Source organism: Ceratotherium simum, chromosome 10, assembly GCF_057802395.1.
Source record: "Ceratotherium simum simum isolate JZ-2026a chromosome 10, ASM5780239v1, whole genome shotgun sequence".
In the NCBI taxonomy this organism is placed as follows: domain Eukaryota; kingdom Metazoa; phylum Chordata; class Mammalia; order Perissodactyla; family Rhinocerotidae; genus Ceratotherium; species Ceratotherium simum.
This window is the reverse complement of record NC_141909.1, coordinates 82,362,131-82,376,755: the sequence shown is the minus strand read 5'-3', so window position 1 is coordinate 82,376,755 and position 14,625 is coordinate 82,362,131. Positions and strand designations below refer to the sequence as shown.

The following is a 14,625-nucleotide window of genomic DNA, read 5'->3' as shown; positions in this document are numbered from 1 at the left end:
TGGGCAGAAAGGTTTCCCCACCGATGGGCGTGAGGCTACGGGTGCTCTTCTGTCACCACGGACTGAAGGACTCAACGAAGGAGTCCAACTTCCCCAACCTCCTCTCTATCAAGCCCGAACTGACCCAGAGGCCATTTGCTGTGTCCTAAAGCAGCCAACCCCTCCCCAAGCTGAGGACCTGGTGGGCGGCTCAGCTCAGCCCCCGCTCACTTGCTGTGAGCATGCGCGAGCGCCGCTGGACTCCCGGCAAGCCCACGCGCGCGACGGCAGCCTCGCCAGCAAGAGGAGCCCCACCGGCGCATCACCGCACTGGGACGCTGGCGCCGCGACCGGACCGCACAGAAACCCAGAATGCGGACCGAGGCTCAAGCAATGGGGCTGATCTTTATTGAGGGGAGCACATTCACGCGTCCGCTGTTCACAATGACTGCAAATAGGCTGGTTTTAAAAAGCTTCCCGCTTCCACACAGCTCGGTCCACATTCAGAAAGCAGTAAAAATACATGGTATGACGAACACTTTCCACATTAAGAGTATCATGACAGTTCATAAGTTTGTCAATAGACAATTCAAAACAATATTTACAAGGTAGACCCTTTTAAGTTCAAAATTTAGATACTTATGGTATGATTCTAAAACTAACATTGCAAGTTTTTCCAAGTAAGGAAGACCAGTCATTATAAAAATATACAAAGTCAGAACTAAAACATTTGATCCTATAAAAATATCTTTTACTAATAAGAGCATCAATTTATAGATAAATGTTCTTTATCAACAACAGTTACATACTTAAATTTTCAGGGAATATCCACTATGTCAGACAGTCCACTTAAAACAAACATGTTCAAGTTACTTCAAGGCACAGTTGTCATCGTCTTAGTTTTCAGAGATGGACCACATATTATGTTGCATATTAATGGCACAATTATTCTACAAAAAGTTAACTCAAGTATCTATGTACTACGAAAGCCGTTGATGAAGACAAGGTCTTCAGCCTGGAGAGGGGAGCTTCAGGTCAGTTTTATCATGAGTCAGCTACATTGTACTTTGAAATGTTTAACTTGGAAAACCTGTGATCGCATTTTGACCACTCTCTGAAATCAGCTCATTCATTTCATTTTGCTTACTCTCTTTTAAGGCATGATTGGGGTGATTTCTTTGCGTCTGTGCTCTTTTTGATCTCCTAAAACAAACTTTCAGCAGCAGGTAACACAACTCGGCCACATTAAGCAGCATGCAAATTACAGAGGCAGAAATCATAAAAATGGTAAACACGGTTTTCTCAGTAGGTCTAGAAATAAAGCAGTCGACAAGATTGGGGCAAGGGTCAATCCCACATTTCAACACCCAGGGCAGATGGTACCCATTGTAAAGGAAGTAAAACACGTACATAAAGGCTGCTTCAAAGATGATCCGGAAAAAAATGCTGCTGGTGTACGTCCACCACAGGGACCCCTCTATCTGGACTTTCTGCTTCTTAATGTCTTCTAAGTCTTGGAATTCGTTCCTCTTCTCTCCTCTCCTAAACTTGCGGGCAGTCTCATGTCTGTAGTAGGCAACATGCATGGCTACCAGCAGGGCTGGGGTGGAGACGAAGATCAGCTGCAGAGCCCACAGCCTGATGTGGGACATGGGGAAAAAGTGGTCATAGCACACATTTTTGCACCCAGGTTGCAGAGTGTTGCAGACAAAATCTTCCTGTTCGTCACCCCACACTTCTTGAGCAGCCACTACAAGGATCATGACACGAAAAATGAAGATGACAGTGATCCACACCTTCCCAATGCTGGTGGAATGTTTGTTTACACCCCCGATCAAAGTGTGCAGGGTACCCCAGTCCATTGTGTTGGTTTATTCCTAAACAGACAAAAATTAGTAAAGATTAATTAATGGAAAGTTCCTTTGATTTTATTAAACAGTATAGTATTATAGACTGAAGCAAATTTCTCTTAAAGTATGCCGTGATATTTTATAGCTTCAACCCCTAAATTGCTAGTAGGAGGTTTTCTGATAAGGAATGCCCACTCTAAAAACATTCTCACGTTTCTGAACCAGAAATAACTGTTGGGGGGTTTCAGATCATCTTGATTCAACTCAGTTCAGATTCTCCATTAGATTGCTGTTTGACATGAATCCAGGAACTTGGGTAAACAAAGTCATTTCCGAGTTCCCTTTTAATCACTATGTAAATACATGTTGCATCAGTTTCATTTTGCCCCAGGGATCACAGAGGTTCCACAGTAGATTTTATTTATTAAATGGCTTATCCAAGAAAAAAAATCATTCATTGGAATGACATAATCTGGTTTACCCAGCAGACTAAGGGAAAAAAGAAACCAAATACTTATTAGTTTACTTTATACAATATATTTATATTTTTTTCTAGCTTGAATAACATTTGCTGTAATCATGTGTTCTTAGGAAACTCAGTGTCATAAACTACTGAAAGATCCGCTTCAAAGAGAATCACAAGCTTTTACAAAAAGTGCTCACTTGTCCTCCATGGTAACCACGGCCAATGCCGGCTCTCCCTCCCCAGCAGGCACCGTTCACACCGGAGAGCCGTGGATGAAGGAACAGGCTGCTGCAGCCACGCAGAGCCCCCCTCCCTACTAGCGCACGGATTTAACATCCTGAGAGGGAAGGACTTCCTGACTTCTACAGAAACTTTAGCTACAATTCAAACGGACGCCTTCTTATCCTACATTGCCACAGAAGACTAAAGAATCGGTCAGCATTCCCCTTAAAAAAAAAAAAAGAAAAAAAAAGGGCGAATAATGAAGCCATTAAGAATCTTCTGAAAGTAAAAGACCCTCTCTTCAGAAACACAGACTCAAGTAATTTTTCACACCCCCTTTTAGCGGATGAGGGAGTCACCAAAGTCCTTTTGGCAATCCATGTTCTAGAGACTTGCTTGTACTTGAATGCCTGTGGAGCACAGTGGGGCCAGGCCTCTCCTTCTCAGGCTGACCGCCTCCACCTCCCCAGGGCCCATACTCTTGCCCACTGATCTGCCTCCTCTGCATCACGTCTGCTGCTCTTCAAAGCAACTGGGTAAACAGAGGCAGCCTCAGCCACTCCAGGAGTGCCCAGCACTCAGCCGCTGAATGAGGTGCTAATGTGTGCCCCAGCAGCAAGACCTCTGTAGACTTTAATAAAGTCAGCCAGTCTTGTGTTATAAAAGGCAGACTCCCATTTTAGCTGGCTTTCTGAGAAATTCGTCTTTTGCCCTTGGTTTGGCTTTTTGACACATTTTTCTCAGAAAGACATGAGGTCTAAGGAAGCAACGCCAGCACCCATCTTATACTTGTGTGTGCATTCCTCCTCTGTCTGGACGAGGCAGTGGAAGTGCAGGGCACGTGCTGTGGAAGGGGAGGGAAGGGGAGTGCAAGCAGGGGCACAGCTAGAAATTTCCCCATCATGGTTTCTCCCCCTGCCTTTTCCTCTTGCCAAAACATACAGAGCCCAATTATAGGAAAACTCCTCACTTTCACCTCATTGCCAAAGCCAAGTAAATAATAATCACCAAGCCTTCCATTGTTTATTGAGCGTCTACTGTATACGGCTGTTAGCTATTTCATCTTTGAATCCCAAGGCACAGTCCGGTTCCTGGGCCAAGCAGGTTCTCAGGGGAGCTGAGAGCAGGTGGGGATGCAGGAGGAATCACGTGCAGAAGCGCGGGGAGCCTTCCAGACAGAGACACCTTGCTGTCGGTGGACTTGGCGAAGGTGCTGGGTCACAGCTATGCGAAGTGGGAGCAGAGAACATGTCAATGGGCAAAAACAGGGCGAGCGAGGTAGCTGCTCCTCAGTACCTGCACCTGCACTTGATTATCAAAGGACAATTCAGGTGATCACGGAATTCCACAGACTCCACGTGCCTTCCTTTGGAATGATCCATAGGAAGGAGTCAAATAACAGCACCCTCAGAATCCTTAGGGCTCCCAGGCCCTGGAGGCTGGCCCCGCAGCAAAAGGAGGTGGAGCTGGCAATAAGGAGCCTGAGAGAAATATTTTTGGGTCAAACTGAAGGATTTAGTGCGTACTGGCCTATTCCAACTCCATCAGCCAGAAAAAAGTAAAGGACTTCAAAATGTTTATAGATCTCAAAAGTTGTTCAAATACCATGGAGTATGAAAAGTTTTAAAACAGAATATGATGAGAACATTTGGATTCTTAAATCCGAACTAAAATTGAGCTAAAAGCTTACACCGGGGCACAAATGGGAAAAATCTCAAGTTACGGTTTTAACTTAGCCCAGACTTTAGGGAAGCATATTAATTCTTTAAATGAAAAAGAAAAGAGAGGTAGAATTCCATAGCTGAAGACTTGAAAAGGGGGAACGAGGGTTCCTAAGTGCGTCAGTAAGGTTCTGAGGGAGTCAGCGGAGGGAGGGAGTCAGCGGAGGGACGGCGGGCGGGCCTCGGGCAGGCTGAGGAGCAACAAAATGGTGGAAGACAACTCAGATCACCACACACAAGCAGTGGGGCCCAAGCCTGTAAAAACAATGTCAGGAAGTTTAAGCACGAAATGAGCCAAACCTCACCCAAACAAAACAAAACAAAAAAAGGAAAATAAATTAAAAAACATGAAAAAAAGAAAAATAAGATACTTGAGCCAAAAGAAATAAAAGGGGTGGGCACAATGCTTGGAGCATATGGCATAATTTTAATTGATAACAAATAAAAGGCAGAAACTCTTATTTTACTTCCCCTACTTTATCAAAGAGAAATTATTTTAAAAATTATTTCTGAAAACATGGTACAAGAGAGGTGTGGTGCTAGTGTCTACCTTCTGAGAAGAGTTCCAGTCTCCATCCCCAGAAGAACTAAATGTTAGAGTACTGAACAATTTACAGACGGGATCAGAATGTTATTATTCAGAATGAGAGAGGGGCCCAACGCCTGGAGAAGGACAAATAAGAGAAAGTTTACATATATGAACGAGGGAACTTTCTGTTGAGCCCCCAGCAAAATTCTACAACTGCACCCATGAACCTCCTTCTAAAGAGCTGCTATTAGTTTGCTAATAGTAACCATGATGATGGCAACAGCACAGATATTTTAGTATCAAAATCATGTTTATAGATGCCTCTCATATCATGAGATATGAGTTAGTTGTACTCAGCAAGTTAGTTGTACTTTCATGGTTCTTTTACTGACTACATCCTAACCTTTTAATTAAGGCATATCCTTATAAGCAGTAGATTTGTGCCATACAACAAGACTGCGGAAAAGAAACTCAGGCTTAGGCTATATGAAGAGAACAGAGTGCCCCGCTCCCTAGGCAGCCCACATCTGAAGTGTTGCGTTCATTTCACTTTTGAAGAAAGACAGGGGCACGCTGGAGGGTGTCTGCAGGAGTGCGACCAGGTGGCAGAGCCCAGAAGGAATCTCACAGGAGGAGGAGCTGAGGGAGCTAGAACACTTGAGCCTTGAGGACGACTATGAGGCACATGACAGCAATCTTGGTATTTGGGGCAGGAGGATTTGATTCTTATGTTGATCTAGGACTAAGAATTGGATCCCATGGTAGAATTAAAAGAAAGCCAGGTTTTTGCTTTTTTTAAAAAAAAAGCTGAGAAAATTAAATAGGCACAAGTCTTTAAACACGAACTCTTCTAAGTTGTGGTTTCTCATCCTTAAAGCATTTAATCAGAAGCTGTGTGAGTGTTTGTCAGGGGTAATGCAGAGGGGCCTCATTCAGCACTAGTGTTCTCAAGGTTCCCTAATTAAAGTGTATTTATTAAATTCTCCCTTTCATATACTACTTATCCATGGCCTAAAGAGATTTCCAAGGTCCACAGTAAATGTATCTTTGCCTTAAAAAACTCACTTCAGAGCCAGCCCTGATGGCCTAGTGGTTAAAGTTTGGAGCCCTCTGCTTCAGCAGCCTGGGTTTGTTTCCCAGGCACAGAACCACACCACTCATCTGTCAGTTGCCATGCTGTGGTGGTGGCTCACATAGAAGAACTAGAAGAACTTACAACTAGAATATACAACTATCTAGTGGGGCTTTGGGGAGGGGAAAAAAAAAAACTCATTTTAGACAATACGAATTATAAAATTAATTTTTAGTCCTGCTAAAAGTTATTATAATAAATTTTCCTAATTGTTCCTGTTCTATCCTAGAAACATTTCAGGATATGACCAGTGGGGAGGTAGAAACATATACATCTTCATGTTTAAACATATTTTACGGTGGCTGTTCACCTGGGGGTCAGTCCTGGTTGTTTATAGAATGAAGATGATCTCTAATCAGCCAATAAACATCTCCCACTGAAGTTTGGTTAATTAAGTGCCCAATCAGTGAGTTTTTGATTTATCAAATAAAAGTTTACATTTTCTCAAACCCTCCAAAGTGCAGAGAATTTACACTCGCCCACAGGTAAGAAGGCCATTCTCCCACTGAGTTCTCTATCTGTAGCCCGCCTGAACAACACAGACCTGTGGTTGCCTAGTACCTGCCCTTCTAAGCAGCAGACTGATCAAGGCGCCAAAGACCGGCTCAGCCAAATGAACTGGAGAGGCTGAAGTCAGGGGAGAGCTCAGGAGGTCAGAATTTCCCCACAGAATGTGGTCCCAGCTTTCTAGAAGCAGAATCCTTGCCTTCTGCTCCTTTAGACTTCTCCCTTTTTAAAAACAGGGACAATTATGATGGCAGTAGCTTTATTTCTTTTGACTTTTCTGGGTTCCCTAATTACATGCTCTGAAGACGGTCTACCAAAGTACAAAGCTGAGGAGACAATAATCTATTTTACAATACTTATTGACTTTGACTGAAAATCAGCAATTTGCCTCTGCCTTTAAAGGAAGAAAAAGAGAGGAAATGCCTAGGTCACTAACAAAAATGAGTGATTAAACTCAGATATAAGTGTGTCTAGCCTACTGGTCACTCAAGACAATTAATCAGACTAGAAACAAATCACCTGATTTGCAGTCTCTTCCTGCAAGAGCAACAAAGGCCCTATTACTTATCACAGTAGAAATGACTTGAAAGGAAGAGCTATTTTCCATATTCCCCATCACTGCCTCACCCTAAGTATGCTGCAGGAAGGGCCTTCAGTGAATGTGAACCAGTGTTTCCTCTAGTGAAAGCTTCTCTTTCCACTCTTTTGTGTAGCTCACATCATTCCTGAGGGTCTTTCTAATGAGGCCCCAGGTATCTGTCCTGTGTTTCTTCATGGGCTAGGAGTAGAAGGAGGGCTCACCTCACAAGTATCAGGAGACAGATCAGGGGGCTGGACTGCCCCAATCTTCCTGGCACCTTGCTGCAGTTGCTGGTAACACCTGGCAGCCCCCAGGACACTCTTCCCACTCAAGGAGCCTGGGAGAGGAGGGAGCGGGGGAGGAGGGAGCTGACAGAAGTCTGAAAGCAGAACATTTGGCTCCACTTGCTCCTCTGACCTGACCCTTCAGTGGGCTGAGGCCCGCCCTGGCTGGGGGCAAACAGACTTCTGCCGACCCTCAGCCTCTCCCCTGTAAAAACATAACCCCTAGGGTAACCTGTCATAAAGGTCGAATACTCTGAAAATTACTTTCCAAAATAACTGCATCCATTGGAACACTTTGCAATTACTATTAGTAAACAAAATATCTCTTTCCTTTCATGCTTTGAGCAGGCTGCAGCCAGCGGAGAGAGCTTTTTCAATAAAATGTAAAACATTAACTCTTTGTAAACCAGAGAGGTATATTTTAACTGGTGCCTTTCTGGCTCTCTCTTAAGGAAAGACTAGATAGGCTGAGCTTCCATAGGCTTCAATGCCTAAGAATGTGGCTACACTGAAACTCACAAAGGTGAACTGTCTTTGGTTCTGTGGGCTATCTAATCACAGTGAAGAACTCCACGTGGCCTCTTGGTACTAAAGCTCCAGTCTGAAATACACAGCTCTAAGAACAAGTCAACCATTAACCTTATTTCTGACGATACACACAGTATCATGAAGACAGATTGTTCTTCCCTTTTACAATTCAAATAATTTAAGTCTACTAGCATTCTGCTTCAGTAATATAATTTCTTGATTGTTCGAAAACTTATTTAAGAATTTAATCATAACTAGTTTGCTTAACAATGCCATTTTAGTTTCACTGATGACAGAACCAAAACTGAAGCCCTAAAAACGATAGTGTTACCCCTCAGTATACACCAGGAGGTAGAAAGTATCTTTCTAGATAGTTCTATTCCTCTTTGGATGACCCGTTCAAAGTCATTCAGTGAATATCTGATAGACCGGAGAACAGAACACATTCCTCACAATTTCCACGTCAGCTTTAGATAGTTGAGGAGTTTGTATTGACAGAAGGCAACAACTTCAGAACCACACTAGTACCCCTGAGACTTAACTTCCAAGGATCCACAGCTTATCGACCCGAGAAGAATCAGGGCAAGGCTCCCTCTTCAAGGGCTTCAGGCTTTCTTCTTCTGCACCATTTAATTGCCCAGAAGGTGATGCTGCACAGTAACAATATGAATATAAATCTTTGTGCTGCTTCTGGATGGCCGTGAGGATGTTACCTGCTGAGGAGAAAATAGCAGATGTGGCATCTTTCTTTAACTCCTCCCCATTTGTCTGCTGCACGACCTTGCTGGGTAGTTTTTCTTCATCCCCAGAACTGTTATGAGGGAAGTCTGGATACTGCCAGTTACCTGATGCTCCATACTTTGAATACACAATGAAATCAAAATAAAATCTTTAGTATAGATTCTTTTCCCTATCAAAATAATAATAATAATACCCAATCCCAAACCTCAAGCCTGTTCCCTGAGCATTAAAAAAAAAGTAGAGGGAGTTCGAGAATCTAGATATGTTCCCTTACCCCCAAAATCAGCAGTCTGAAAAAAAAAAAACCAACCTCAAACTCTCCTTAATCAGGAAGATCTTTATCTTTTGTCTCTAGAAATCTCATGTCATCCAAGGGACAACCCGATAGCTGATTTTTAAATTTAATGACTCAAAACTTCATCAATTGTCCTATCAAAGTAACGACCAATAATAAAGTGGTTTAGGATTTATATACTTCTTCAAAATTAACTCAATAAAAATGAAAATTTTTTTTCTGCCTATGGAGTCTAACTATAAAAATGGACAATCATAGAATTACATGTATTTCTTAATCCATTTAAAAATTAGAAGAGTTAAAAAAATGATTTCCATTAAGTAGTCTCTCATTCAAGTATACCTGTGTCCTTTCCAAACATTTAAGTCGAATCAGAGTTAAATGACCCTGAGAATAAAAATGGAGGAAGGCCCTCTGGGGACCCAGTTCCATTCTAACGGATCAAGCAAGTAAAACAGAAATCTTAAAGCATGATAATGTAGCCATTAGAAGGATTATACCCTCACAGACCAAGAAGTTGGGTCGAAATTCTTTTCCCACAATTTTATTCTATTTAACATTTTAACTAATGTATACAAACAATTTGTAGCTCCTGGAATCTTCAGATTGAATCAAACATGCACGGTGAGGATTTGCAGTCAGAACTTTTCTGTCACTCTATTGAGATTGTTTAGTCAGACTTACTGTAGTCCCTCTCCTTAATGCTCTTATAATTCAGATGAGAAAAAGGAAGAAAAAGAGAATGAAGTCACCATCACCTGTATCAGAATTTGTTTTAAAATAAAAACACCAGTGAAGCAGCTGAACTCATTAGTGTCTTCCAGGTTCTGGTCACTATGGCCACGGCAATGGGGACGCTTCACCGTCCCTCCCCCCAGTTATGTGCAGGCTAGAGTGTGATGTTCTCTCTCTTCACAACCCCCTTCTCTCCTCCTGGGCAGAGTTCAAACAGCACCCCCAAAGCTCCGCCTGATCCAAACCACAGACAAAGCTCTCCACAGGAGCAGTTTTGAGCAGCATCCTGCAATTCTAAGGAAACTGCATTGGGGCAGGACATTTTCTTCTAGAACACGGGCTAGATTCTACTAGAACTGGGGCAACAAAATACTTCTATGGCATAAAGTCTACTGGAGGGAAAGAACAACGTGCATGATTAAAGTCAAGCAGGCACTAAACAGACAGCGAATTCCACCTCGGGGACACCGAGGTCGCTAGACGGGGCGTCTCTGCAATAGCTGCAGGTCCCTAGCCCTCCAGGCGTCCATAGCTGTGTTCAGGCCACACTCACCTCAGACTTGTCCTGCTCTCCAGGCAGGGAGGCCAGCCCAGTCCAAAAAACACACGATGCCAGGTGACACCCGGGACTGGTCTGCTTCACCAAACAGGAAGTACCTCTGGGGCCTCCACCTTTTAGCTGAGATGTGTCACCTATGACATTCAATTACTGTGGTCCAATAATTGTATTATTGTCACCTGCATTTCACAAGTTCCCCCGGCGTACAACAGGAAGCCACAGGGGTCAGTTCTACCTGGGACTTAAGGACTAGCCACGAATTGCAGGGTCTGGCTGAACTTAAACTTGAACTGGCTTTCTTCTCCCCCAAATCCAAGGGGGACTTTGTCAGGGACCCACAAAAGCGAAGAAAATCCAAAACGCAGCGACGGAAGTGGGGTAAGAGGCACAGGGCCCCTCCCCGGCCACTTATGCACACGAGGTGATACCTTTATAAAACCTGTTGTGCAAGTCCAAGTGGGACCATCTGGGCTAAAGTCAAACCAGGCCATCCGCCTTCCTCCGAGCGCGCAGAGGGCGCGAGGCAGCGCGGGCTCCGGCCCGGCCGCGCGGCCCGGGAGGATGCGGATCCCGGGCAGATAAGGTTGCCCTGGGCAACCCCACGGGGACGCCCACCCCTACTGGCAGCCCGTGGAGGGCGACCATGCCCCGCGGCCACAGGGCCCAGCGGGGAGCGGTCGCCAACACGGGCGACAAGGGCGAGAGAGGCGACAGGCTGCCGACCTCCCCTCCCGGCTTCCCGAGCCCGAGATGGCGCCGAGTCCCGCCGCCCCGCACGGCCCGCCAGCGCAGCGGGGGCGTCGTCCCTGTGGCAGCGCGCCCGGCGCCCGCTTACCTGCTCGGAGGGGCTCAGGGCGCAGCGGGGCGCTCTCCGCGGCAGCCGGGCAGGCCGGTCGGGCCGGTGTGCGCACTGTGCAGTCGGCGCTCCCGCCCGGCCTCGGTGAAGGCCCGGCTCCCACCTGCAGCGCCTTTTAACCGCGCCCCACCCCGCCTCTGCCTGACGCCTCCCGGGCGGGTGCGAGAGGCGAGCGCGGGCCCCGACGCGTGCCCGCCCGGGGCGCGGGGCGCGGGGCGCAGACAGGCCCCTCGGGGGCGCCGGGCGCAGCGGCTGGCCCAGCCTGGGCCTGGGGGGTGGTGAGGGGGCGGCCTAGGTCTCCCGGCAGCGCTGGGGGCTCGCGGGCAAAGCGCTCGGGCTGGGGGCCGCTCGGCGGAGATCCGGGGCGCCTGGCACGACCCCCAAGGGGGAAGACCTAGGCAAGGGGGCCTGCCGCCCGTAGCGAGGCTTCGGACCCAGCATCCGCTGGGATCGGCGTTAGCGGCAGGCTATGTTTTTGCCGGGACACATCGTCCTTTTTTCTGGACACTGCCACCCTCTCATAGCCCGCCGGGTACCCGCGTGTGGCCTCTCCCCGAGAGCAGCCTGGAGGCACAGTGACTGTTGTTCTTTATTAATTAATGACCACTTAGAAAAGTTAAAGGGGTTATTTTCATTAGTTACCGCCGTCCTCTGAAGCCTCCTCCGCGGGAAGCAGAGCGGGCCTTCCTCAGCCGGCGCAGCACACCACGTAAACACCCTGCCTGGCCCCCTTGACAGACAGGGCTCCGAATGCCCAGGGTCGACACAGCGGTGGTGCAGGGGCTGTTGGGGTGGAAATGTTGGAAGTTATTTAGGGACCCGGCTTTACAGGTTCAAACCTGTCCTACACCAAACAAGAGATATGTGACTTGCTTATTCCACAATGTTGTTTGGTAATTAAATGTTCCCACCTAAATCGTATGCTACTGGGTACGTCATATTCTCTCATGCCACAAGTTTAGTGGTGGTCGTTAAGATGTTTCTTCAAGGTCACAAAAGATGAACCAAGACTTTATAAAAATTCACCTTTTGAAATACTTGGTTTGAACACAAGGTTCTCAGAGAATTGCGCCTGTCAGATAAGTTCAGAAGAACACTTAGGGGTGCCCCTGGAATGGCCTTGAATGTAGGGGTGGAGATATACAAAATTCTGTTTTAGGCTTTTTCAGTAGACAGACTTGCTGCCTTAATGTGTCCTGTGCCTTGAATGACCCTCCTCTTCACAATCTGGCACCTTTCCAGTCTTCTCTCCGTCAGTCCCCCCAAACACATCCTCCAGCCAGGCACGTCTGTTTGCATAGTAGAATGACTCAGTTTTAAAAGCAGATTGTAAACTTCTTTGGGGATTATAAACAGTTTAAGCCTTTTTTCCATTCCTGCAGCGCTAGAGGAAGTACTTTGCAGGTAGTAGAGGCTGTTCCATGAGTATTTGCCAATATTTATTGGCAAAGCCAACCAGCATAGGCAGATAGTTCTGGAAATAGCTCCTGCTCCTCAAGTGTGACTGCCCGCATTTGCCCTCCTACAGCTGGTCCTATACAACACTGTGAGCGGTTTGATTTTGGACCAATGAAGTTGTTCCAGGACCCGTCCAGGAAAGCACTTTTGAACCAAAGTAGCCACAGAAAATGTGTTGCATTTGCTCAGGTGTTCAGAAAGGGAACTGTCTCAATGCTGTGCAAAAATCTCTCTTTCCTGTTCAGGTTATCTGTACTAGCCTCACGGTGCTGTTGTTTTGTTTTGTCATTTGTTTCTTAATGTTTAACTCCATCATTCAATTTTCACTTCTCCTCAGATGGTCCTGTTGCAGCAGAAATTAAATATGCACTATATGAAACTTACAGACTTGTTAAAATGTTCATTTGAAAACTGAAAAGTTAGTATATTAAACATTTTTTGCTAAGGATATCTGGAGGCACCTAGAGTGTTGACTGATAGTTGACTCTGTGCCAAACGTGGAAAAACCTTCAGGAGATGATACAACCCTCCTGTCCACTTACAGCATCACACAATTCTAACAACAAGACTTTTGCAGTCCTAGGTGGAATCAGTGACAGGAAACTCACTCGATTGATATTTTCCCTCTGCATCTTAATTATGATTTCCGAGGCCATAAATTTAATCAGCACAAAACATGTGAAGTATGGATCTCCCTTTGCAATACTGGGAGGGTTGAACGGATGATGGTGAGATGCTCTTTTGAAAATCTATAAATTCTCTGGGTGGCCTCTCACGCATTTACTTAAGGAGACTCCTCACCCCCTCGTCGGCTGCTGATGCACACTCACAGAGTGAGTGACATTGGATTGCTCAGACTTGCACAGACTAAGCTGGAAACACAGACAGGGACTCTTCCTGGTAACTGACATAGTCTTAAACACCTGGAGGAGAGGGAACTGTGTGCTCTTTTCAAATAAAAACTAACATTTGTCTATTCATTCAATAAGAAAGCCTACATTGAGCAGGCCTATGTTAGACTGGGGACATAAAGGAGACAGTTCCTGTCTCAAGAGTTTTCTAGTTTGATTTTAAAATCTGTGTGCAAAGGTCACGTGAGATGCTGTTGAAAGGATAATACAGTACTATAGAGGTTGCTGGGAATCTAATTTTGTGAGTCTCAGGAATTTTCATTTTTATCAAGTATCTTGAGTATTGCTGATATAGGTGGTCTGAGAACCATACTTGGAAACATGTTAGTTATGGATGTTCTTTGCTTTTTGATTTTTAATTATAGTAAAATACATATAACATAAACTGACCATTTTAACCATTTTAAATTGTACAATGTATAGAAGCATTTAGTACATTCACAACGTTGTGCAACCATCACCACTATTCAGTTCTAGAATATTTTCGTCACCTCAAAAGGAAACCCTGTACCCATTAAGCCATCACTCCACTTTCTGTCTTTGTGGATTTGCCTATTCTGGATATTTCATATAAAAGGGGTCATACAATATGTGGCCTTCTGTGTCTGCCTTCTTTCATTTAGCATGACATTTTCAAAGTTCATCCATGATGTCCTTTGAATGGCTGAATGTTTATCCATTCATCTGTTGATGGACACTTTAGTTGTTCCCACCTTTCAGTTATTGTGAATAGTGCTGCTATGAACATTCATGTGCAAATTTTTGTTTGAACACTTGTTTTAATTCTTTTGGGTATAACCCAAAAGAGGAGAGGAACTGCTGAGTCATATGATAATTCTATGTTTCACATATTGAGGAACCGCCAAACAGTTTCCCATAGCAGCTGCGCCATTTTACAATTCCACCACTAATGTATGTGTGTTCCACTTTCTCCACATCCTCACCAACACTTGCTGTTTTCCATTTTTTAAGCTACAGCCATCCTAGTGGGTACGCAGTGGTATCTCATTGTGGTTTTAATTTGCATTTTCCCAAGGTCTAGTGACACTGAGCATCTTTGCATGTGCTTGTTGGCCATTTGTATATCTTTGGAGAAATGTCTATTTGGTTATGGATGTTTTAATGCGGAAAAGTGATTTACAAATAATAACTCAACAAATATTGAGTACCTACAATGAGCAAAATGTAGGTTGCTGCCTGACTATAGCAATTCTCTGTTCCATTCAGATTTTGCTGTGATGAGGTAAGAACTTTTTTGGGAGGTCGAGGTGT

General features: G+C 45.0%; 1 protein-coding gene across 5 annotated transcripts; it reads right to left on the bottom strand.

The window, feature by feature from the left end:
• Positions 1 to 365: 365 nt before the first annotated feature.
• On the bottom strand, positions 366 to 11,037 carry GJB6 (gap junction protein beta 6). 5 transcript variants are annotated; one of them, XM_014791206.2, is made up of 3 exons: positions 10,964 to 11,027; positions 3,526 to 8,514; positions 366 to 1,856 (listed from the first exon to the last, which is right to left on the bottom strand). In XM_014791206.2, the coding sequence occupies exon 3, from the start codon at positions 1,839 to 1,841 to the stop codon at positions 1,056 to 1,058; it is 786 nt and encodes a 261-aa protein (XP_014646692.1). In that variant the 5' UTR covers positions 1,842 to 1,856; positions 3,526 to 8,514; positions 10,964 to 11,027; the 3' UTR covers positions 366 to 1,055. The 5 variants fall into 5 exon arrangements, with proteins under 5 accessions (XP_014646692.1, XP_087292463.1, XP_087292464.1 ...); XM_087436337.1 differs by having other exon boundaries at positions 366 to 3,741; positions 7,208 to 8,514; XM_087436338.1 differs by having other exon boundaries at positions 7,208 to 8,514.
• Between the last annotated feature and the right edge of the window lie 3,588 nt (positions 11,038 to 14,625).